The sequence below is a fragment of the Chionomys nivalis genome, chromosome 4 (genome assembly GCF_950005125.1).
Source record: "Chionomys nivalis chromosome 4, mChiNiv1.1, whole genome shotgun sequence".
Taxonomy (NCBI): Eukaryota; Metazoa; Chordata; class Mammalia; order Rodentia; family Cricetidae; genus Chionomys; species Chionomys nivalis.
Genome location: NC_080089.1, coordinates 9,850,432 through 9,875,362, shown reverse-complemented (window position 1 = coordinate 9,875,362; position 24,931 = coordinate 9,850,432). Strand labels below are relative to the sequence as shown.

Genomic DNA, 24,931 nt, shown 5'->3' with positions numbered 1-24,931 from the left:
AAGGTCCTCCCCCCTCCATTCAGGTCTAGGAAGGTGAGCATCCAAACAGCCTAGGCTCCCACAAAGCCAGTACATGCAGTAGGGTCAAAACTCAGTGCCATTGTCCTTGGCTTCTCAGCAGCCCTCATTGTCCACCATATTCAGAGAGTCCGGTTTTATCCCATGCATTTTCAGTCCCAGTCCAGCTGGCCTTGGTGATCTCCTAAGAGATCAGCTCCACCGTCTCAGTGAGTGGATGCCCCCCTTGCGGTTTTGACTTCCTTGCTCAAGTTCTCCCTCCTTCTGTTCCTCATTTGGACCTGGGGAGCTCAGTCCATTGCTCCAATGTGGGTCTCTGTCTCTATCTCCATCCATCGCCAGATGAAGGTTCAACCACTCTGATGGGTCCCCCGGCACAGGATTCGGTTCCTTTGGTGGCCAGGAACCTCGCTAAGATAGGGCCTACCTTGCTGCAGACAGGCTATTGAAGCAAAGCAATTCCCACCGGCCCCTTTGCCCTCAGCACCCTGTCCCAGCGCCCAAACAGGCTGAGCTGGCGGATCCCGTGGCCCCGCAGAATCGGGAGTTTTCTTAATGTCATTTTCAAACTGCTTATTTTTAAAGTACCTTGACATAAAATCAGTTTTTATGCACTGAACTCACACAAGTTGTTCATTAGTTCTATTAGTTTTGTTTAATGGATTCCTTAGGATTTTATGTACACCAGGTCAGGGCATTTGTCAGTTACTAGTTTGAATGTCTTGCATTTTCTTTCCTTACCTGACTGTACTGGCTCTAGCCGAGAATCCAATATTGAGCAGAAATATGTAGGTGGGCGTCCTTGTCTTCTTCTAGAACCTGGGTGAGAGGGCTGGTCAGCCTTTCATGACCCAGAATAATGCTAGTCACAGGGAGCATTTTCGTTGATGACTAGGGTTTTAATAGATAAAGCTGTGTGTTTTAGTGGTCCAAGGTGACCGTGGTGTCAGCGAGACTGCTGGAAGGGCTGTGTGGAAAGAGATGGTGGCATTTCTCAGACACCAGGATGGATGACAGTGTGGTTGGCGGTGTGGTTCTGTGCAATTAGGGATCTCCTCCATAGGGAGCTAAAGTCAGTTTATTCCTGAGATGGGAGAGTGCCTGCTCATCGTGACGGAAGCCCTCAGTCTGAGCTCTTGTTAGCACCAGGTAAACCAAGCATGGTGGTATGGCCCTGTAACTCCAACATTTGAAAGACAGAGGCAGGAGGATCTGTAGCTCAGGGTCATCCTTTGCTACAGAGCTACATAGTTAGAGGCCAACCTGGGATTATTGACAGAACTCTGAAAAATAAATTATAAATAATACTTGACTGATAATGAGGTAAGAAATGAGTAACATGATTATACAGGCATTTCCAGCCTGGTTTGGGCAGCAAATTCCTGCAGGAACTCCTGCAAAGCTCCTCCCACCTTCAGTGCCAGGTTCTCCCTTTTCCCAGCCACATTTAGGTTTCTGGTAACTAGTGGTGAATCCTTTGGGAACATCACATAATTTGGTGTGGAGAATCCTCCATAGGCTTGTGTACTTGAACATGTGTGTGCTTTGTTGTGGAGAGTCCTCCACGGGCTCATGTGTTTGAATATGTGCCTCAAATAAGTCCCCAGGTGTTTTGACGTAGCTGGTGCATAAGTGCCTTGCTCACCCATCACTCAGTGCTGACCAAGAGGTGGGGCAAATTAGGATCTTCAAACACAGTGTCAGTGTTGACTTTTGGTCTGTTTTGCGGACTAATAAACACTAATTTTACTCTCCACACTAGGGAAATAGTAAAGTGTGATAGGTTTTTCTGGTGCTATAGGAATGAACCTTGGGAAAGACAATTGCCGCTAAGCCTGGTCATGCCAGTGTACCCAGAACCCACATGGTGGAAGGAAAGCGCTGACTCCTTCCTGAAAGTAGTTCTCTGACCTGTGTGTGTGCACCATGGCGCACACTCACACACGTCCATATATACACAAAATAACAAGCGTAAATTGGAACTATGTGGCAGTTGGTAATTATCATCATCGACATTTTTGTATAGGTCACGTTTACTCTACTGTAAGCTTAGGCCCGACTTTCCCACACACCCAGATCAAGCCACTGAGCAGAGACGATGGGAATCTGAGAAGGACAGTTCTTCATCGGGTCTTTCTGCTCAGCCTCATTGGTTTAACGTCATGGAATTTGTCAAGCATGCAAGCAACTAATACACGTACATTGTCCTTTTAAAAAAAAAGAAAGATTGTGCTCTGCTGCCATCTAGGGGCCATTATTCTGCACACATTCTTTGTTTAGACTTCCCCAAGGTGCTTTCAAAGCAATGTACTCCAGAGGGAGAAAGTGACAGCTCGTGGTGTGGTGTTGTTTTTTTAGACTAATTTTTTTATTTTGTGTGTATGACTTTTGCCTGCATGTATGTATTGCACCATATGTGTACTTCCAGAGGCAAGAAGAGGGCATCAGATCCCCTGGAACTGGAATCACAGAGGGTTATAAGCTACCATCTGGATGCAGGTATCCAGGTCCTCTGCAAGAATAGCTAGTGCTCTTACCTGCTGAGCCATCTCTCCAGGTTCTGGTGTGTAATTTTTTTGTACTTCAATAAAACTGTGCCTTCCCTACTGGGTGCTTGGCATTCATTGTGACAGAAATGGACTCTTCCCAATTAGTGGATCTACAGTCCACTGAAGAGACTGGCACATGGGTTTCTGTCTGCACTGCAGCCCCTGCCTCCGAAGTGCTGGATACAGAGTTGTACCGCAACCGCTGCCTCAGAAGTGCTGGATACAGAGCTGCCCTGCAGCCACTGCCTCAGAAGTGCTGGATACAGAGCTGCCCTGCAGCCGCTGCGTCAGAAGCCCTGGATAGAGAGCTGCCCTGCAGCCACTGCCTCAGAAGTGCTGGATAGAGACAGCCTTAGTGAGACCCAGGTGCTGGGACCCTGAGTTCAAAGCATAATTAACAATCGGGTCTCAGTAGAGAATGCTGGTTCACTACAGTATCTGTCCAATTACTTTCAGATGAGAGCATCAGAGAACTCACATAGAATGAGTGACTTGACAGACATCAGAGGTCTTTTTCTCTGTGGAAAGGGGTGTTTAAGGTAGTTGTGGGCACCTAACACTTCTGTAGGTATCTAATATTTTAATATTTAATGTAACTGTAGGCCAGAGCCAGATACCGTGAACTCACATACATCATGGATTCGTCTGACCTGACGATAACACTCCACCAATTGACAAATTCGCCCCCATATTCAAAGCAGTCAGAATATTAGAAAAGTTGATTTGGGTGTATAAGCTATTTTGTAGATGTATTGCAATGTGTTTAAAATATCTTTCCTGTTAATTTAATTAACTTGGTGGCTCATGATGGCTTTAAAATGGTACTTGCCCCCTTGACATCTAGTTCACAGTGAGACAGTTTTGTCATGGGATAATCACAGATACAGCAGAGAAAGCGCTCCTCTAATGACTTCCTAGGCTGTCCCGTGGCTAGCATGCATGTTATCTGTGTGCTTCAGAAGGATTTTAATGTTTTACCTTTGAAGAAGCCTCAAGCTACACATTCAGAGCCTACCTGAAAGCATTTAAAATCCAGTTTTAAGGTCCAGTTTGCTCTAAACTGAAGATTAAAATTAAATGAAAAAAGTAACAACTTAAGAAAGCATTTAGAAAGTGTGAGACTCCTTGAAGTGAACATAACTCTATATATGTTCAAAGAAAACCATGACATCATCGTTTTCCAGTAGAACCGGCTCTCGGGTATTGGCAATCCCAATACACACATACAGGATGGCGCTCGGTGAGGTGCTCCTGCCTCCACAGCCAGAGCAGCCAGGAAGAGGTGAAAATTCTTTCAAGTTGCCTTTCTCTTTTAATTTGAAGATAATAAATGAGAGCATGTAAGTTTTTTGAAAATGTGTTTCAGTTTGTTGCATTAAGAAACTGGGGGCTGGCTGAGTTAGTGGTCAAGGTGCAGAATAAGATTACAAGGAGCCACATAAAATAGCAAATCAATTCTTTTTTCTAGATACACTTACTATATAAACAGACCTGTCTCATAATTTTATAAGCCCCCCTTACAGATACAAATGCTTAACAATTAAACACTAATACATTTTTGATTCCAAGTCTAGAAATACAGCATTTCTTTTATGGAGATTTTACTCAAGGTGGGAAAAATAATGTGATTCCATGTTTTGGCTCAACTCTTACCTACTTTGAATTCTTGCTAAAAACCTTCACTAGCCAATTCCAGGATCTGTGCTGCCATCTTGTGGTGTCTTTTGTCTCCCTCCCTCGGGACAAACTGTTGCTTGCCTTTACCTGCTCCTGCCTGTGACTTTCTGTGCTCTTTCTCTTTTTCTAATCCTGTGCGTCTTCGGTTTTGGCTAGAGACTTTTCCTGACTATCCATGGCCCCCCTTAGAGGCCTCAGAGGTTTTTATCGTTTGTCTGTGGCAGAACCGTTCACCTGTTCATGACCAGACAGAGACAGGAGACGAAAGGGCAAAGCTCTGTGTTTCTGACCCACAGTCATGATTCCCTTGCCATGGTGAAAATTTGTTACTTTGAAAAATTAGAGTGAGATATATTTTTCTGATATTTAATACTGAATGATCTTTTCATATATGACAGAGCAGACTTTTATGATTTTGTGTATGTTTTTACCTTTGCAGCTTTTGTCCTTCCTTCAGGGTTTATTTACGTTTTACCACGAGGGATATGAACTCGCCCAGGAATTTGCACCATACAAACAACAGCTGCAGTTCAACTTGCAGAATGTAAGAATGCACCTGCCCTCCCATCATGCCTTAGCAACGGCCTCAGAGTGACTCAGAGCCAAGTCAGACTTTGTCTCCATATGTGAACCGCAAGTCCACTTTATAGATGTCCTCATAATTTATTTCCTTGTGACATGACAAGTTAAACATATGTAAGAGAAGAACTGATTTTATGTTAGAAAAATGGATACTACTGCATTTTATAAAAGTAAATATTACCAAGGAGGAGGACCCTGAGTCACCTGGCATTCTTGTTAGCTTAGTGGGTGTCGCAGGATGAGTAGGGTCTGAAATTCTCAGGTGCTGTCTCCAATCTAACTAATTCAGTGTTATAGATGGGAATTTCTATACGTTCCTCACCACACACAAACAATAGTAAATGCATGTGCTGATTGCATACATTATTTAACCTGATTATAGAAATGATTTTAAAATATATACAGATATCAAAGCATCACACGTACCCACAGTATGCTTCCCTTTTATCTGTGACTTATTCTCGAAGCCGGGAGCAGAGGAGAGACTGCTTGGATTTAATCAAGTCTCACTTGTTGGGAAGCAGTATTTGTCCATTTTCAAAATGAACGTTCAGGTCTTCACATTCTCTTGCCTCAAATCTGTGAAATCATATGTAAAACAGGTGTCACTGATTTTCTGCAGGTAAGTTTAAATGCAGTTTTGAAGCCATCCGAAGCACTGTATTAAAGCACAGGTACGAGTTGCTCACAGGTTGTCCATTTCTACCAGCTCGCTTTGCAAAGCCCTTTAGTTCTGCCAGTCTCTGAACACAAATGACACTATCGCTCAGCACATTTGTGCCATTGCCAAACCTGGGGAAGAATGAAGTCCTAATGCTGAGTCTTCAGCCACTGAAATCCCAAGAGCATAGCATTCTAGCCATACTAATGAAGGAAACCTTCACTCAACCCTCTGTAAAGGTGTGTTTCTGCATGCTAGGTCTTCTTTTCTTGGAGACTAGTGACTGCACTACTGAGCTAGTGTGTCCCAGAAGAACCAGCAATTGGATTTTTCTAATCATGTTTGAGTTTCAGCTTTTACTTAACTGGGATTCTCTAGTGGGAATGATTTCACCTTTAACTCATTTGCACTGGTTTTTCAGTGTGGAAGGCAGTTGTCTGTCTTCAGGAAAGATTAAACAGGGAAATTACAGGCACCAGAGAGGTTTTATGAGTTGTTTTTGGATTAGCTTCAATTACCGCAATTCGAAGAGGAAAAATGAAGTCCTTAAAAATAAACAATCCTTATGTTTTAAAGAAAAAAACCAACAAGACAGTCCCCAGAAAAGATCCTAGTCTACTTTAAGGTTAACCTCTCTGTGGACCATAGAGAGATCTTGGGGGTAAGCTGTGGTTTTATGTTTTCAGACACACTTTTTTACAGTGATGTTTTTTAAGTGTCAAAAATTTTTTTGGAGAAAAATCTTAATTTTTTTCTACAGCTTACACAAGCTTATTATCAAGTGTATGAACTATTAGTCTCAAAAGAGGCAGGAACTTGATTTTCATACAGATACATTTTACGCCAGCCTTCTAACACCTGTGATAGTCCTTCCAAAAACCAAACAGTGTGATGTCTTTTCCAAAAACCTTCCAGCTAAGATGCAGACTGGGACTGAGCTTGTTTGAGTAGCCACCTTAACATACCCAAGTGATGTATTTATTTGTGAGTTCATTACAGCAAAGTGATTTTATTTAATTCTTAAACAATCATAAAACATGAAAATAAAAACAAGCCTTTGGGAAAAGAGGGGATTTTTAAAAACTTGTTCTTTGTCACATATATCAAAAGCTTCTTTTTTTCTTCAAAACAGATTAAAGTCTTATGTATCTACTTTCAGTCTTAGCTATCTGAAGCTAGTGTATGCTCAATAATTTCAGTTGCTATAGTTCACCAGGGAGTATGAAGGCAGAAAATCACTCACATAATCACAAGGAGCTTCAGAGAAAAATGTAGACAGTTCTCTGGGAAGGTTTCCACTAAAGTGACTCAAAGCCAGGGCACTCCTCAACACAGCAGAACCCCTTTATGTCGAACAGAACCGAAAGGATCAAGGTCACCCTGACGGCTTTGCAGTTTTGAGATTTTAGTTGAGAAGTTCCACAGGTGTGGTGCAAAATGTTCAGCGAGTTTGTTCTTTTTCTCCCCTTCAGACGAGGAATAACTTTGAAAGTACTCGACAAGAGGTAGAGAGATTGATGCAGCGGATGAAATCGGCCAACCAGGATTACAGACCACCCAGCCAGTGGACCATGGAAGGCTATCTTTATGTCCAGGAGAAAAGTGAGTCCAGAGACCAATTTGTGGTGTTTCTTACTTTCATTTTCATTTTCCATGTGTGTGCATGCATGTTTGATTGTACATGTGTAGTTGTACACATACATAATCACTTACGTGTATAGAGATTGATGTCAGAAATCATGCCCCATACCACCCTATCTTTCCACTGATGGAGGGTCTGTCATCAAGCCCAGAGCTCTCCAGTGGGGCTAGTCTTGCTAGCTACTGTATTAGTCAGGGCTCTAGAGAAACAGTACTGATAGATTTATTAGAGTGACTTACAGACTGTGGTCTGTCTATTCCAACATTGACTGGCTCCCAGTTAAAAGTCCAAGAGTTCTGCAGTTGTTCAGTCTACAAGGCTTGATGTCCCGGCTTGGTTTCGGTATATGCTGGAATCCCAAGGAAACAGGAATAGGAATGAACTTGGCAGTGAGCGTGATGGCAAGCAGGCAAAGAAAGCAAGCTGCCTTCTTCCACGTCCTTTATATAAGCTGCCACCACCTCTGCATGGTCCAGATTTAAGGTGGCTCTTACCACAACACATGGTTCAATCAGATGTACCCAGTTGCTTGGATTTTAGCTGATTCCAGATGTAGTTGAGTTGACTACCAAGACTAGCCATCACGGTCAGCTTGCTCAGGACTCCCAATCTCTGCCGTCTGCGGCTAGCGTTACAGGAGGGCCTCTGCACTCTCCTGGCAGTTCACTTGGGTTCTGGAGACCCAAACTCAAGTCTTCATACTTGCATAGTAGATACTTTAACTCCTGAGTCATTACTGTACTCCTTACTACCCTACTCCCTCTTTAAAAAATGTGTGTGTGTGTGCCTGTACACTGTACTATGTGCATGTCAGAAGACAACTTGTGGGATCTCCTTCCACCATGTTGATCCCAGGGACTGAACTGTGGTTGTAAGCCTTGGCAGCAGACACTTTTACCTGCTGAGCCATCTAGCTGGGCCTGGATCTGGTGTGTCATATGATTCAGCAAGCTGTGTCTATATCCCATACCTTGGTTACTTACTTGAAAGCATCACCATGGTTTCACAAGGGAAGACTGGATCTCTGTACAGAATTTAAGACTGTATTCTGTCCACCACCACCACCACCAAAGAGAGAAAGTACTTCAGATTTTAGCACAGGATCTCCAATGAAGACAGTGCTGAGTTCAGTTGTAGAATTTAATTGTGGTAACCCATCTCAATTTCGTGTTCCATAGGAAATTGACAATCAAAGGCCTTGTCAGGATGAATCACCCTGGTGGCTGTAATGCCAGCTTTTCACTAGGCGGAATCATTACACTAAATGCTGGGTCTGCCGGTTTCAGAGGCAAAGCTGGCAATTAGGCCCCGTCTCAGCGACACTTTGCTTCCCGAGGTGAAAAAGCAAATAGCAGGCCGGCAGAGCACTGTCATTTGGCCTCCTGCTCAGAATGCTTTCCCACAAAATTAGCATAAATCCGTCCATACGTGATTGGGGTGGGTGAGTGGGGTCCTTTCCGTGTGCTGTCGTTAAATGAAACCACTTTGACCATTTTGGCTAAATCAACTCAGTTTCAAATCAGATGTGCCCCAAAGTGCCATTCTCACATTAGTGGTGAACAGGCTGTTCTTTCTAGCCTCATGAATCCATATATGGGTTTGGAAAGTAGAAAACTGCATGTCTAGATTTTGCAGCAATGACAAATTGCCACCAAAGCTCTGAAACTTTTATTCTTGCTTCTTGTACTTTTCTTGCGCCTTGACACTGTAAGATACTCAGATGGGCATGCTGCAAAATGTCCATGCTAGTGCAGGGGGAAAAGTTGCTTTAGTTGGCAAAATAATGTAGTTGAAGGGTTTGTGATGGGGAACCCGGAGCTTCTGTGTTGACCGTGAAGGTATTTAATATACATTCGCAATGTGGTCACTAACAAGCTGAGGATACTTGTGTCTGGGATGCTCAGGTTGTGCCCAGTTGTTGGAGAGTTGGCATGCAAGCACATACCAGTTTGATTGACAGACTTGGCTAGCCTGACTTTGGTCACAGTCAAGATGGATAAGGGCCGTAGGCTCAAGTGAGGTGCTAGAGCTGTCCCTCTCATTAACTGTCCCTTTCTGTTCTGAGGTGAAAATCCTGATGACTTTACAGATATTTTATAGCATACGACATGGCTTCAAGCCTCTAGACTATAGAAACGATCGATCTGCTGATTCCTAGAACATGGAGTATATATTTGCCTTGGGGCAACTTAACCCTTGGGGATATTTATTCTAAGTTGCTTGGATTTGCAGTGTCAGTTGAGAGGACTTCACGTTTGTATTGAGAATGGATTTAACCAAAGGGGAGGGCTTGTGACACTGAGCAACAAACGCTTTGTAGACATAACTGCAGACAGGAGGGCTTTCCAAGTCACAACTGTCCTAAACACAATCAAAACAAACAACAAAAACCAAAGCTGAAGCCAAACATACTCAGAGATGAGTGTCTCATTCGGTCATCCTCAGAGAAGCTTCCTCCGCAGTAGAGGGAACAAATACAGAGACCCACAACTGGAAAATGATCAGAGAGTGAGAGACCTTGGAATACTCAGTCCTAAAGGGGATGTGTCTACGAGCTCCTTCCAGAGCTCTGGGCACTGTGTGGAAGAGGACATGAAAGCTTGTAAGAGCCCCTGGTCATGGAAGACATTAAGGAACAAGCTCTTTGGACACAGCAGGATTGATGCACACATGAACTCACAGGTCCCGTGGCAGCATGCACAGGGCTGCATAAGTCCAAGCCAGATGGGGTCCCAGTGCTGCCTTGGGGAAGCAGGTGCAAGCTCTCATTCTCAACCAGTAAGCTACCTTCAACTGATACCTGCTTGCAAATGAAAAGTTAGTTTCTCCGATGTGTCTCACTGGGCCCATAAGTCACTTTCAAGGGTAGTCCTCATGGCCCAGCAGTAGATGGCCAGCTTTTCTTACTGGCCTTTTCTTTGTGTCTTATAATTTTTTTTAGCTTGAGCTTTTATAGTGTGTGTGTGTGTGTGTATGTATGTAACTGTATGTTTGCATGTCTATATTTCTTATATTCTTTATTCTTTTCTTTCTGTTAATTTGTTCTGTTTTATTCTTGTTTGTTTGTTTGTTTTTCATTTGTCTTTTTAAGAGAAAGAAAGACAAAAAGAAAGGAAAGAAAGAAAGAAAGAAAGAAAGAAAGAAAGAAAGAAAGAAAGAAAGAAAGAAAGAAAGAAAATATAGAGTGGGAATGGCAGGGAGGTGGGGAGGATCTAAGAGGAGATGGGAGAAGGGAAACCATGATCAGAGTATGTTATAGGAAAGTAGCTCTTTTTAAAAAACAAAATAATAAAAACAATTTAGAGCATTCTTCCTTTAAAAAGATCACCGAATGCCTTGCAGGCTTGCTTTTCTTAGATGCCTAAATGGTCCTCTTTTGTAACGTCTAGCTTGAAGGTTTTGAAGAAAGGGTATGTCGTAGGCGTCCCTGAATGTGACAATATCTGTCACAGCTGTCTGTGGTCACTAGATGGTACAGTTGAACTTCTTTTGTTCTGTGCTTTGGAGCTGTGATCAATTTTAACTTTGTAGACACCTAAAGGAGTTTTTAAGTGGATTGTCAAAGACCATTTCCCACACAGTTGCCAGCAAGCTTTAAAGGACGAAGTGGGGGGACAAGGTGAACAGCAAATGCCACCACGATGTGCAGGAGGTTTCAAATTTAAGACAAGGCAGGGAAAATAGGCATTTTCAGTCTAAAATATCATTAGAGCATGCTGGCATCTTCATCTTAAAATAGCAATTGAACCCACCTCATCCGTGGCTTTCTAAGTAATAGAGTCACTGCCAGTTTGCATCAGCCTTGTCTCAGTCATCTCTCTTGGCCTGTAAGTGCTCTGCATTACATGATACAGAGTATCGAGTGTTACTGTAGTGCTCAGAGGTCCTGGATCAGAACTGGAGTTAATTGCTGTAATCCCTTGTGATTGTGAAGTGTATGTGCACCGTCACCTTAAGATCTGGAGTAGTGTAAGTATCAGCCCAAGTTAGAGCTGACACAAGGACACTTTTACTAATGAGGAAGAAACCCAGCGGCTTGTGAATACTGTCTCAAGGTGCCACTTTCTATTTTAATTAATTGCTCGCTTTTGAGTGAAGAGTTCTGAAGTCAAGCCAGCAGTCACATTTTGCATAGAGAGGGCTAAGTGTCCACTGTGTTATGTGGGTGGAGCACCAGCTGAAGAAACTTGAGGAAGGGAGCCCTAAGCTCTCTTCCCAACCCATTCAGCCCACCATGGCATTTGGATTCAGGACACCTGACTTCTCTAGGTAAATGCAAGCTCTTGTACTTTGTTGGTGACAGGCAGAATGGAGGCTACATCCCACTGCAGATGCAGGAGCGAGTTCTTCAGGGATAATACCAGCCCATAACGCCATGTGCTGTGCTGTGCTGTGCTGTGCTGTGAGAAAGGGACCATGCTTATGGGAGAAACAAAACTGTGCATTGCGAGTATATGTATATTTTAATATAAATAACACAAATAGGGGAATTTTATTTTAAAAATACCTTTTTTTTTTAAAGACAAGGTGTCATGTAGCCCATGTGACCTTGTTATGTAGCTAACAGTGACCTTGAACTTCTCCTCTTGCCTCTGCTTCCTAAGTGCTGCTGTTTCAGCCCTGGAGCATCACGTCTGCTCCGCTGGAGTACCACGTCTGCTCCCCTGGAGTACCATGCCGTCTGGTGCTCTCCCGCACCTACCCTTTGAGCTATATCACTGGCCATGAGCTTGTTTCTCTTAATGCAACAGTAAGGGAAAGCAATTTCAAGGTCAGCAAAGCCAGAGCAGAGGATCATCCACCCGTAGTTTACTTGTCAAGTGCTCACTGAGAGACAGTATGTGTCAGGGCACACTGAGATTAAACAAATCATCAGCTGCCAGGAATGGGGCACACACCTCTGATCCCAGCCCTTGGGAATTTGGGACAGGACGATCTTGAGCTCTAGGCTGGCCTTGGCTACATGGTAAGTTTGAGGATAGTCTTAACTTCAAAACAAGACCCATCTCCAAAAACAGTTGCATATGTTCACTGTTGGTGTGATTGGTTTTTCAAATATTTTCTGTTCACAGTTGATCAGATCTCCTTACTAGATTCCACATTTACAGACATGATTACAATAACTGAAGTTTATATACAGGCTCACTTGCGGGTTTGCAGATTCTCCCAGAGCTTGATAAAAGCCCATTGATTTGATTGCATGATGCTGTCCTTAGTCACCTTTGGTCGTACTGGCCTTCTTCACAGTGAACGTCTCAGCTACGGTGACAGGTGGACACTCTCCATGTGCACGGGTGCGTTAGGTACAAACCATGTATCTGAATTTGAAGTGGTTTTTGTCTCCTCCATTAGGACCCCTGGGTTTCACATGGATTAAACATTACTGCACTTACGACAAAGGAAGCAAAATGTTCACAATGAGCGTATCGGAAGTGAAAGCCAGTGGGAAGATGGTGAGTGAGTTCTTGCCTTTTCAAATTAAGCTTGTGATTTAAGGAATGGCAGTTAAATAAAGTGTCACCTGTGATTCTTGTCCCTACTAATGTCACACATTTCAGTAATTGAAAGTTTCATTTAGGGGGCCAGAGTAATGGCTCAGTGGTTAAGAGCATTGCCTGCTCTTCCAAAGGTCCTGAGTTCAATTCCCGGCAACCACATGGTGGCTCACAACCATCTGTAATGAGGTCTGGTGCCCTCTTCTGGCCTGCAGACACATGCACACACAAAATATTGTATAAATAATAGATAAATAAATATAAAAATTTACAAAAAAAAAGTTTCATTTAAAAAAGTTTAGTGACCTTCATGACATAAAAATGAATGGGCAGTGTTTTTCTTGAACTGGGGCCATCATATATTTAAAAACAGTTACAGATAGGAATCCTTCAGTAGATGACCCTCCTATATCTCTGGTTTCAGAAGCAGGGGGCTGTGCTATGGGTTGACTGTCAACTGCCAGTGACTGTGCCCATCTTGGCTCAAGGATGCTGCATCCTGTCCCAGCTAGTGGTCCTCCAACTGCCCCTGTGTGCCCTTGCCTCTAATAGCCTAGGAACTCACATACTAACACATTTCTCAAAGAAGCCAATCAAGGCTCAGTTACCCCAAAAGTAAGTTTGTTGCTAAATGTGTCTCATGGCTAGCCACCATTATGAGACATGATACACCTTATTTGATGAAGTGGTACAGTCTTCCTTATATATAGGGTGTAACTCGCCTGGTCTCTCTTCCTTTCTTCTCTTCCCCTCCTTCCATCTATCTATCTATCTATCTATCTATCTATCTATCTATCTATCTATCTATCTATCATCTATCTATCCATCTATGTGTTATCTATCTACCTATCTATCTAGCATCTATTTATCTATCTATCCAGCTATCATCTATCTATCTATCATCTATCTATCCATCTATGTGTTATCTATCTACCTATCTATCTAGCATCTATTTATCTATCTATCCAGCTATCATCTATCTATCTATTATCTATCTATCTATCCATCTATCATCTATACGTATCTATCTATCTATCTATCTATCTATCTATCTATCTATCTATCTATCTATCTATCTATCTATCTATCATCTATCTCTCCTATCTATTTGTTAACTTACTGACATGGGCAGTGACTGATCTTATGAATTAGCTAATTTGGTCATGCACTAAGATCTAACTCTGGAGGTAGATTTTTTTTGTCCAAAAATAATTTTTTCCAATCTTATTTTAACAGATGAGAATGTTGCTTCTAGAAAGTAAATGAGTCACCTAGGCAGGTTGTAATGTAGGGCAAGGCAGAGGCAAATCATGAAACCTAGAAACATTAAGATATATTAGCTGAAACTTATTGTGCTCAGGCATCCATCAGAGCCTAATAACTCAAAGTGAAGGACAGATGCAAAAGAAATGGGAACATACCAGATCAAAAGGCTGTGGATAGCAGCGCCTGCAGAGTTCTTAAGTTGCAATTCACACGGAGCTGTGACTCAATTAGAGTAGTGATTGCCAGAAATTCAACTTGTGTGACAGTTGGGGTTTTAATAATGCAAACAGACCAATCAAAATGCTGATAATAAATCTGTGAGGTTTGCAGCCAAGCAGGGTTAACAGACATTGGGCTAAACTTCTCCCTAATGTAGCTAGGCATCTCCCGTGTAAAAGAGAACTCCTGAGAGTCAGGCCTCTGTTCTCCGAGTAGCATGACCACTGTGAACTCCGTTGTTCTGGAGGCTCTTTGGGGACTTGGATCTGTTGGGTAGCCTCCATTATAAAAATACATACCCATAGCAGTAACTTCTTACCACCTGGGGAATTTTATGTTTATTTTATTATAGGGATTTTGATGGAGACATAGGGCAGGATCCTAACACATGCATCGAACATGCAACTGTGGTGATAAGTGATGGTAATGTCATGTCTGTCTGTATCATAAGAATGCGTACACTGTCAGCATCTGTTGCTGTCAGAGTAAATGTGCCCCAAAGTACCGGAAGTCCTGGCACAGATTTCTTCTAAATAAAACAAGTGAGGATAACTAATGAATTGCTCGGGATGTTGTCAACGAGCGGGGACGATTAAAAAGCAGAGGAAGTTAAACCTTTATGCAAGGATTTACCTTCAAGTTAACACTTCCAGTTGGCAACTCCGTACCAGTGTGTTTCCGTTCCCTCCTTGTGTTAGTAACTCTGTACCTTTCTTTTTTCAGAATGGCCTTGTTACTGGCTCCCCTGAGATGTTTAAATTAAAGTCGTGTATCCGACGAAAGACAGATTCGATAGACAAGCGCTTCTGCTTTGACATAGAAGTGGTCGAAAGGTTTGAGCATTGCTTTCCACTTTGTAGTTTTTACTTAATTTCTGTTTCTAAGTTCAGACAAGCACAGCATGGAGCAATATAGTGTTTGCAAGGAAGATATCAACAAGTTTACTTCACTCCTTCACGTATTTATTCAATGACTTTCCATTGTGTGATGTTTAAAAAAGCAGTGTGAGACCTTATGCTGGGAAAAAGTCACACCAAAGAACCTGGAGAGTTTACATAATTGGCATACTGGAGTAGAAGGTGGAGCAGCCTGGGCCCCAGCAAAGGGCAGAAGCCCACAGCGTTGTTCGCTGGCTTCAGAACAAGCATTTCACCATCATTAGAAGCCTGATGGTCTTGTTATCAAGGAATAAGGAGACTCCAGAGAGAATACCACAGACTGCACAGCCAGCCAAGTTCAGTGCCCCTGGAGACCCGCTGTGTGCACTGCACTGTTACAGTTCCACATATTCTGGTTACAGTGACATAAACTCTGTGGTTTTGTCATTCTATCCCTAAAACGGGAAAATACGTCTACATCTCCAGGGTTCCCTGAGGGCTAAATGAGAGGATGAAGTGTTCTTATGAACACAGACCCCAGGACACAATATAAGCAAACACTGACTGTTGTGACTTATTGCGTCATTGTCATTGGTACTTTGACTTAAAACTCTTCAGCAAGGCTCCGCATGTCAATGTGCATCTTTTATCCCAGCGCTCGAGAGGTGAGGCAGGAAGATCACAAGTTTGAAATATATTTTCTGTACATAGAACTTGTCCCAGATGAAGAAAATAAATTTAATCACATCAGGTTATCTGGGCCCTTATATGCATTTTTCCTTTCTTGTCATTCTAATGAGATATTTTCATATCTACAGAAGAAAGATGAATGACTTGTTATCAGCTTTTCTATTTTTAATAATTTTGTAATTGTAATGAAAAAAATCCCAGTGTTTGCAGATCCTTACAATTTTCAGATTGACTACATCAATTCTTTTATATGGTGCTTTCTTTTATATGGAAATACATCTTTAAGAAACTATTTCAGAGTGGCTGCATAGAAGAGATTTGGGAACAGTGGTTAGTGAGTCAGTGTGGTTGTGTAAGCTGGGCTGGCCTCGGCCTCGCAGGTACAGATACACACGTGCACACACGACTTGAGCATCATCTTCAGGGAATTCATTTTAACAGTGCGATTATGAAGCAGAGAAACACTGAGCATTTAATCACTGGTTTGTTATGAGCTGAGATTTCACCTCACATCGTTGGTAGTGACTAGCTGGTCTCAAGTTAGGGCCGTGAACTTAATCACTCTCCTGCTGAATCTCAGGTGGCTATGAAAATCAGTCTATATGCGTTTGCCATCTTTTTTTTCTTTTTTTCATTTCCGGAGAAATTCTTTGACTAACTCCTTACACCTTCATGACTTGTCTGTCATCATTAAATTTAAAAAGTGTGTATGCATGTGTTTGTTCACGAGTGTATGTGTGCATGTGTATGCATAAGTGCATGTATGTGTGTGTTTCTCTGCATGTATGCATATATCGATATATCTGTGTATACCTATGAAATGTATGTATACATGCATACATGTGCATGTATGTGTGTGAGTGTGTGTATTTTATGTGTGAGTGTGTAAAGTGACTTTTCTGAAAGACATCCGTAGAAAAAGTTTTCTAGTTTTTTTTTCCACTTTTCTTCATTGCTTTTGACCTCTTATATCTTTTTTCTTTTCCAAATTATGACTTTATAACTATCAAGGACTTGAGAATTTACAAATGCTGAAGGGCACAGTAGAATGAATTTCACATCTCAAGTGTCTGTCTGTCGATAGGCATGGCATCATTACACTGCAAGCTTTCTCTGAAGCTAATCGGAAACTCTGGCTAGAGGCCATGGATGGAAAAGAACCGGTAAGCGAGTGACGTCATCTCTTATTTGCGGTTCACTCGAAACTCACAGATTCCCTCTACCTGTGCTTTCTGGGTGTGCATAATAGAACTGAGAACTTTAGAGCAACAGGTCAGAGGACAACCATTTGTCCTGCTTTCCTGGGGTCAGCTCAGCCATTGGCATGCAATCCTACTTGTGATTTGTTTTTCAGGGAGATTTCCAAGACTAATGTGCAATCCTGAAGTTGGTTTATAATATTTATAATCATTCATTTGGCGCTATTCCTTGCATCGTCTTATTGGGTTACTAGTAAGAATATGCATGGAGTCGTCCTCTGGTCCAGACCACTTTTGAAAAATGACAGCTTAGCAAATGTGGTGGGAGACATCCACATTTGGTGCATGTTCTGATTTTAATAGTCATTTTGGTGTTTGTGTGGTAATTTACAAACACCAGGGGCATTTATGTAAGAAAGAGGTCATTAAGCCGTTTGCTTTCTTAGTGAACACTATTCCTGGGTCTGTAGAGCACGTAGAATAAACGCTATGTCCCATCACTGGAGAAGATTCCATTGATGGCGGAGAACCCAAGTGATGGTGCTAGCCCAGCGTGCTCTAAGCCCTCACTCTAACCCTGTTCCAGGCCATGATCAGATGAGCCCAGGCACTGGGAGTACACTTTAGTTTAAGTTTGTCTAAGCACACAAGGATATGACTTTAAGTTGATCATACTGAATGATAGAAGATCTGGCTCTCCGTTGAGTGTTTTCCATTTCTACTGTATTGCATTTTACAATGTCAATTAATCAAAAATCAAGAATGTCAATCAGCAGTAGATTTTCTAAAATTTTTAAACTCTTCACAAATGGTTAAGAAATCATGACCTAGAGTAGTTGCGAGGAAGGGTTGCTATCTCAGCAATGTGATCAAGGCTGTGGCCATGGAAAACAGAACCCATGCCGCTCCTGTGAGAAAGTAACACAGCTGGGTGAATCCCATGTAAGTGGCACTTCCAGAAGAAGGGGCCTTCAGCATGAGTCAGGGTGTGAAGGGCAGCGTGTAGCCCAGGCTGGGCCATCAAGGATGGAACCAGACATGGTAGGGGTGGCTGGAGCAGCTGGACAGGTTGCACCCTGGAAGCAGTTGCTGGACCTTGAGTCAAGACCCACAGTTTCTCTTTCAGTGTAAGCATCACCTTGCCAATCTTCGGTATGGACCATTAACCCTGGTAACTAACTAACAAATCCTTTGTTTTCTAGATTTACACGCTGCCTGCCATAATTAGCAAGAAAGAAGAAAGTAAGTCCCTTTTCTCCCCTTCCTTGAAAAGCTTTGCATGAACATTCCTTAGATTTTGACTTAACTAAGATTTTTAAAGGAACAAAAACTTAATCAGAAATAAGTTTTGCTACATTCTGACTTGCCCTGCAGAGTAAGCCACAAATAAAGCCAATTACATTTTCTGGGAGAGAAACAAGAAAGCAACAGTTTGTAGGTTCTGAACCTTCTGACGTGGGCTGGTGCCGACCCCCTCGGCTGAGTCCATTCCCTCAGACACAACCAGAAGGAAAGGCTCTTAACTCTTAATTCCACTGAGAGCCGTGAAAAAATCACCAGGAAGAACTGGATGGCCCCTAAACAAGGTTGTAGTGGAAGTGCTCAGAGTAGAGAGTGAGGCTGTGGTGTGCTGTGGAGCTGGGAGACCTTCCACACACAGAGCAGAACACTTGCTCGCCATGCTATAAATGAAACTGTATAAGTCAACAGAAAAGGAAAGTTTGCTCATTCCTAAAACAAAGTTCCACGTGGAAAACAAAGTAACAACAGCCCCACAAAGAACTGGGCCAGGATATTGAATCTGCAAATATTTTTGTGGTTATGTGACATAATATATTCCTCTTGAGTTTATAAGATATGGCTAATTAGTTGATTTTAAGGTTAAGGGTCGTAGCTGTCATTAGTATTAAGCAGATATCTATCCAGTTAAAATGAGAATGAAACTCGTCCTCAAACCTCACTAGTAGTTCTGCATGACCTCGCCATCTGAACTCAAGTTTCAGGAAAACAAGTTACCTTTCTTGACAGACTGGTTCCTCTCTCAACACCTCCATCTTGGTCTTTGAGAAAGAAAAAGTGAATTCATGAGTCCTGGGTTTTCTCTGGTGCTGTCTGGAGATGGCATGTTTTGTGTGGTGGTTTTCTAGCGGGCACTTCTCCCCTGGATCTAGATGGAGTAGCAATTCTGAAGGCAGAGGCATTTCGTGCACATCCTCCTGTGTGGTCTGGTCTGCATTATCTATTATGCACCTGCTTTATTTCTGGGACGGATGAAAGGGATCCATTTCAGTAGATGTTCACTCTGGCTACAGTTATGTCTAGTTGTGTGGGGTGTAGTTCCTGAACAGCTTTAGTATGTGACCATCGTCTGGGCGACTTTCTCCCTGTACACTTTGGGATGTGGTCTTCCTAGTGTGAAACAGATACTAGTCATTCTATTCATACTCTAACCAGTTACCATCTGGTAACAATATTCCTCCGAAGCTTCGCATTGCATGGATAGTTTATCATTAGAACTCCACGGGTGTCCATCGTGACATTCTTCCATGGGAACAGAACTATGTTTGATCAGAAGTCAAAGTTTCATTCCCACCGAAGGGAGTTCTAACTCCCATGTGTTGCATAAGTTTAACAGGTAAAGGGAACCAACTCTCCATCCTTCGGGAAGATGAGAAAGGTCCTGAGGGCAACATGAGTACCAATAAATTTGCTCACGTCTCTCTTTTTTTCTCTGAAAATGCATATGGTATGATGTTTGATATCTGTATCTTTTTAATAGGAAATGCCAGATTAAAAATGTAAATGAGAAATTAAAGACAAGCGCTGCTTTGTCCTAGCAGACCTTGGGAGATGCAGTAAGACCACTGAGGTTACATCTGGCCGGTCCTGCTGTGTTTGGAATCAGAAGGAAATTGAAAGAACAAGGACTATTGCTTGTTAGCTGCAAACAGCTGCTTTTTCCCTCATTTGCTGTTGGAATTCTCTTAAGATGAATAGCTTTTGTCCTGCTAAACATCATCATGGAAACTTCAGTTAGATTTCAATTTAGTCCTGAACAGTTTCCAACAGGGAGAAAATGCTTACACTTAACTTTTGATAGACTAAATTAGCTTTATTATGTTAGAGGTCTTCAGGCCAAGTGGCATTAGTACTATAGGGTTTCAGTGTCTGGGAGTTTGATGGCAGTTGGATTCTGAATACTCCTCTGGTCTTCCCTAAAACAGGGAAAAGTAAGGGTTGGGCACGGGAGGTCTCAGCAAAGAAGCCACCACAGAAGTTGCTGGCTGAATATGGTACAGAAAGGGGGAGGAAAGAAATAGCGCTTGGCTGCTCCTCTTGGCCACCTGTTCTGAAGCAAACATTCAGAATGCCATGTTTCTACCGTGTGGGATGAGCTACCGCTCTTCTTACACCACGCTGAGAGTACTTTCTCTTCCATTGGAAGAGAGTTAGCAGAAACACTCGGTCTCTGTTTGTGTAATTGTGGGTACCCATGTGCCACAGCATGGCGTGCAGGCTAGAGCACAGCCGTGGTGTTGGTTTTACCTTTGCTTTAATAGTGAGAAGGCCTCCTGTTTGCCGCCAAGCACACCAGGATACCTAGCTACCAGACTTCCAGGGGTTGCTCCCCTGTGGCTCCCATATAGCTGTCCAGTGCTAGGATAACAGGTACATGCTCCCACGTCTCACCCCATGTGGTTCTCCAGTCCAGGTCTCCCCTCTGTGACTCCCATCTTGCTGTCGAGTGCTAGGATTATAGGTACATGCTCCCACGTCTAACCCCATGTACTTCTGGAATCCAGATTTTAAGCTTGCACAGCAAGTGCTCCAGTTGCTGCCCTTACCCAGCTCACGCTCACCCTTTTAATGGTGATATTTCCCTTATTAATAAACCTTTCCCTGGTGATCTCTTTTGAAATTAAGGGGTAAGTCTTTTCTTCAGCTATTAAAAGCAGCAACACTACTTTAGTTGCACTTTCCTTAGTATGAATGAAAGCAATATAATAACCCTCTCAGGGCTTTAGAAAATTGCTCATATTGCATCACATGAACTTCCTCAAAATTGACACTCTCTGAGCGTTATTGTAACTGTATCTTACAACAGGTCAACTGGAGGCAGGGTATGTAAACCACACCACAGCAGAGAATGCTGGCTCTGGAGTGGAGCTTTGTTGAATAAACCTTTGGGCTATGAACTGACAAGAGATGATTTTTGGAATCATTAGGGTCTTATTTTTCTCTTTAAGGATACTAATGTTGTTAAGCTGAATTTATTTTCTTGAGTCTGTGTTGCCACAGCAAAAAAGTGCTTAAATTACACATAATTAAGTAAGATCTGGACAGGACATGGTTTGGTAACAGCCGATGCTTGGATCTCAGAGTCTTGCGGTAGCACAGGATCTTGCTGGTCCACAGTGCGTGTCCACACAAGTCCTCTACTCCGACACTCGAGTTCCAGAGTAGCATCCTTTTGGATCATTCTAATCTTATTCCAGGAGCAAGAGAAAACGGCAAGTCTTCATCTGGGAAGTGACATAGGATCACTTCCGTTCCTTCTCATTGGATAGCATTGATCACATGACCACAATCGCTCTTCAAGATGCTAAGAAACAGTGTCTTCCTTTGTGAAGGTCAGGGCAGTAGATATATGTAAAAAGCAGCAACGGTGTACACAGTCTGTGCAGTCCAGTGAAACACTGCATTTGATCACTGTGATTTACTGAGATATAATAAACCCACCTGACATTTCTTAACACCTGATTTATCTTTTCAGCAGCCTCCTAAGCTCACAAGGTTTCATCGCTGTGTGCCTGAGATATGTCTGTCCAAAGAAACAAATCATTGCTCTGGCCCTAGATTGCTTTTATTATTAAGTAATATGATATGCCTTTTTAAAAAATGGCACTACTGATCGATAGTCTTTCAAGCTATAGTTGCTTCAGACATACCCAAAAAATAAAGAAGCCTGATCCACGGAGCACACATACATACATACATACATACATACATACATACATACATACACACACACATACATACACACATATACATACATACATACACACACATACACACACGTACATACACATGTACATACACATGGATACATACACATGCATACATACACACATACATACAAATACATACATACACATGCATACATACATGCGCACATGCATAGTGGTTTACATTATACTACACTCAGCAGCAGTTGTGAGCATAGAACCAATGCCCATAGCACCTACTCTCCTTAAACACCACGTGTAACTTTCCAAATGCTACTTTAACTCATTCTTTAGCAGTGCTATAAGGAAGGGACAACTATATTTAGTTTGTAAAAGAAGAAACAGATAAAACCGTGCCATGTAGCAAACATGTTCTCTTTTCCCGCTTTGATAATCATGGATGCACTTTTGTGTCATGGTGGGTGGGGCCTAAGGCTGATGTCTGGAATCATCCTCCACTGGGCTTTCACATGGTTCACTGAGTCCTGACTTGGTCAAATCCAGAGCTCACCAGTAAGGCTAGTCTCGCTAACCAGCTTAGTCTGGGCATCCTCCGTGGCTGTCTTCTGAGGCTGCAATTACAGGTTGGCCACAAGGTCCATCCAGTGTTTCTTCTCTTCTCCAGGTGTTCTGCTTACCTGGCAACACTGTAACTCCTGAGCCGTCTCCTCATTTCTAGTAACATAAGTTTTATGTGGAAGAGTGAACATTGCCTTCCTCTTCTGCAGGTTTTGTTGTTGCTGTTAGTTTCTGCTCTAACTGTGCAGCCTGAGCTAGTCTTAAACTCTGTGCCCTCCACTCACAGCCTCTTCAGTGCTGGGATGGCAGGTGTGTCTACTGAGTGCCACATCTCACATTTTATAAGTGGAGAGTCTCATTCATAGAAGTCAGGGGCACACTCCAGGTCCTAACACATCACACCAGAGCCGGGAGGAGCCAGTGGCTTTGCCAGGCTCCAGTCAGTGCTGGCTACCATCTCAGCTCCATGGAACCAACTCTTTGAGGCAAAGTGCACACAACCAAAGGCAACGAACAAATTCCTGGTTGTTCTCTCCACACCCTGAACTGATTAATAATCATGCATTAATGGTGGTGAGGAAACTAGGGCAGGATCCATGGAATAGTTCAGGAGCCAGAGATTGACCTTGTAGACAAATTCTACACAAGGCTCCTGCTCTCGGTGTATTAGAACAGACCAGCGCATTGTTTCCAACTATCTCAATCTGCCTCTGAGAGATAACCTGTCTATTGCTTATTTTACTCAAAATGAATGTGCAAAATCAATTCTATTTTACACCACACTATTTTCTATGTGTTAGAGGACAGTCTTATTGAAAACACTTGAAGAAGCATTCTTCTTGCCCAGTTTTATTGACAAGCTGAACAATGTACTCAATTACCCAGCATTTTAAAATTAACCACAATTTTAGGATTGAAAGGTTTTCAATATCATTGGTTTGAATTATTCTCATTTATTAGTATTTTGGTATGTTAAAAATGCTTATTTACCATATGATGGAAATTATTACAATATATGACTTCTCAAGTGTTTCCTCTGGATGTTATTTGGCCTTTTTAAATGGTTTCCTTTATGTAATTAATTTAATTTACTTTAACCCCACAACTTAAAATGTTAAAGCAAATTTACTTATGCATTATTGATTGAGTTCATAAGTGAAAGGGTGAGGGAGAGGGTGGGTTGGGGCAACAACAGCTGAATGTTAGTAGACGTGTGTGCCATAACCCTTGTGTGGAGGTCAGAGGACAACTTGCAAGAGTTGAATCTCTGCCTCTTCCTGTGGGTCTCAGGGATCAAATTCAGGTCACAATATTCAGCAACAAGGGCCTTTACATAGTGAACTATCTCGCCAGCCCAAAGACTGATTTTAAAAAAGTCTAGCAGAGAATGAAAATCATTTGCTATTTTCTGCTTCAGGACCAGAGATTGGGGAGCTACTAGCACACGAACTGAGCATGTCAGAGCTGTTCTGAGTGTAAAACATGTACTTACATGACACAGCGGAGCTTGCAGCAACCTGGTGAGCTCTGTTAGAGACTCAGGGCGTTGCCGTGGCCCCAGGGGCAGAGGCTGTACTATCGCTTTCCACTCACCATAAGAACGTATCGAGCTGTGGGGTGCTGCCTGTAGGGAAAATGAAGGGTTTCAGCATGGCAGAGTGGCCCATGCTTCTGGTCTAAAGCAATGCAGTGTTCTGTGCTTCCTTGATGAAGTGACTGAGTCTCCCTTTTGTTTAAAGTCTTCGATAAACACAGTGGGAAACTCCATGAAGGCACAGAGGCAGCTGAAGGGGGAAGGCAAGTTCTGTATCAGATCTTAACTAGGATGTCTCTCACTTGCAGTGTACTTAAATGAAGCAGGGTTCAACTTCGTGAGAAAATGCATTCAAGCTGTGGAGACGAGAGGTGAGTGGGCAGACAGGCACGTGATTCCTCCCTTATGTCTTGCTCAAATCTCTCGCTTGGAAAAGAAAGTGAGCTCTGGGCCATGAACCCAAAAACAGTTCTGAACATGATACAAATTTAAGCTATGTGAATATATAGCTAGCTATAATAATTTCAACCAATTATACTTCCTTTTTAAAAATTTATTTTATTTTCTATGTTTATGTGAGTGATGTATATATGTGTGTGTATGTACTGTGTGCATGTCAGCTCCTAAAATAGGAAGAAGAAAACATCAGATTCCCTGAAATTGAAATTACAAAAGATTGTAGGCCATTCTGTGGGTGCCGGGAACTGAACCTGGCTCCTGCAGGAGCAGCCAGTGCTCTTAACCACTAAACCTTCTCTCCAACCCCGAGACAACTTTCTTCATAGCTTTTCAAGTATGTTACCCTGTTTACTTCCGTTTGACATACAAAATACTATCTATTGTTTCAAGTTTTTTCATTGTTTCTTTTCCAACACTAACAGTCAGATCTCAGGAAGATTGTATTCATCATCTATGGGCCTTGCATTCTTTCCCATGGCCCATTCTTGGCACGCTTTGGCCTTAGCTGTGTGTATGAATCATGGCCTGTTGAAACTG

General features: G+C 42.4%; 1 protein-coding gene across 1 annotated transcript in view; it reads left to right on the top strand.

Moving 5' to 3' along the window:
* Positions 1–24,931, top strand: part of Arhgap42 (Rho GTPase activating protein 42) — a 220,821-nt gene that overhangs the window by 174,337 nt on the left and 21,553 nt on the right. The window contains exons 7-13 of the mRNA XM_057768277.1: positions 4,684–4,788; positions 6,960–7,089; positions 12,482–12,582; positions 14,833–14,942; positions 16,762–16,840; positions 18,079–18,118; positions 24,244–24,306. Of these exons, the coding sequence (XP_057624260.1) occupies positions 4,684–4,788; positions 6,960–7,089; positions 12,482–12,582; positions 14,833–14,942; positions 16,762–16,840; positions 18,079–18,118; positions 24,244–24,306 (628 nt within the window). The remainder of the gene's footprint in view (positions 1–4,683; positions 4,789–6,959; positions 7,090–12,481; positions 12,583–14,832; positions 14,943–16,761; positions 16,841–18,078; positions 18,119–24,243; positions 24,307–24,931) is intronic.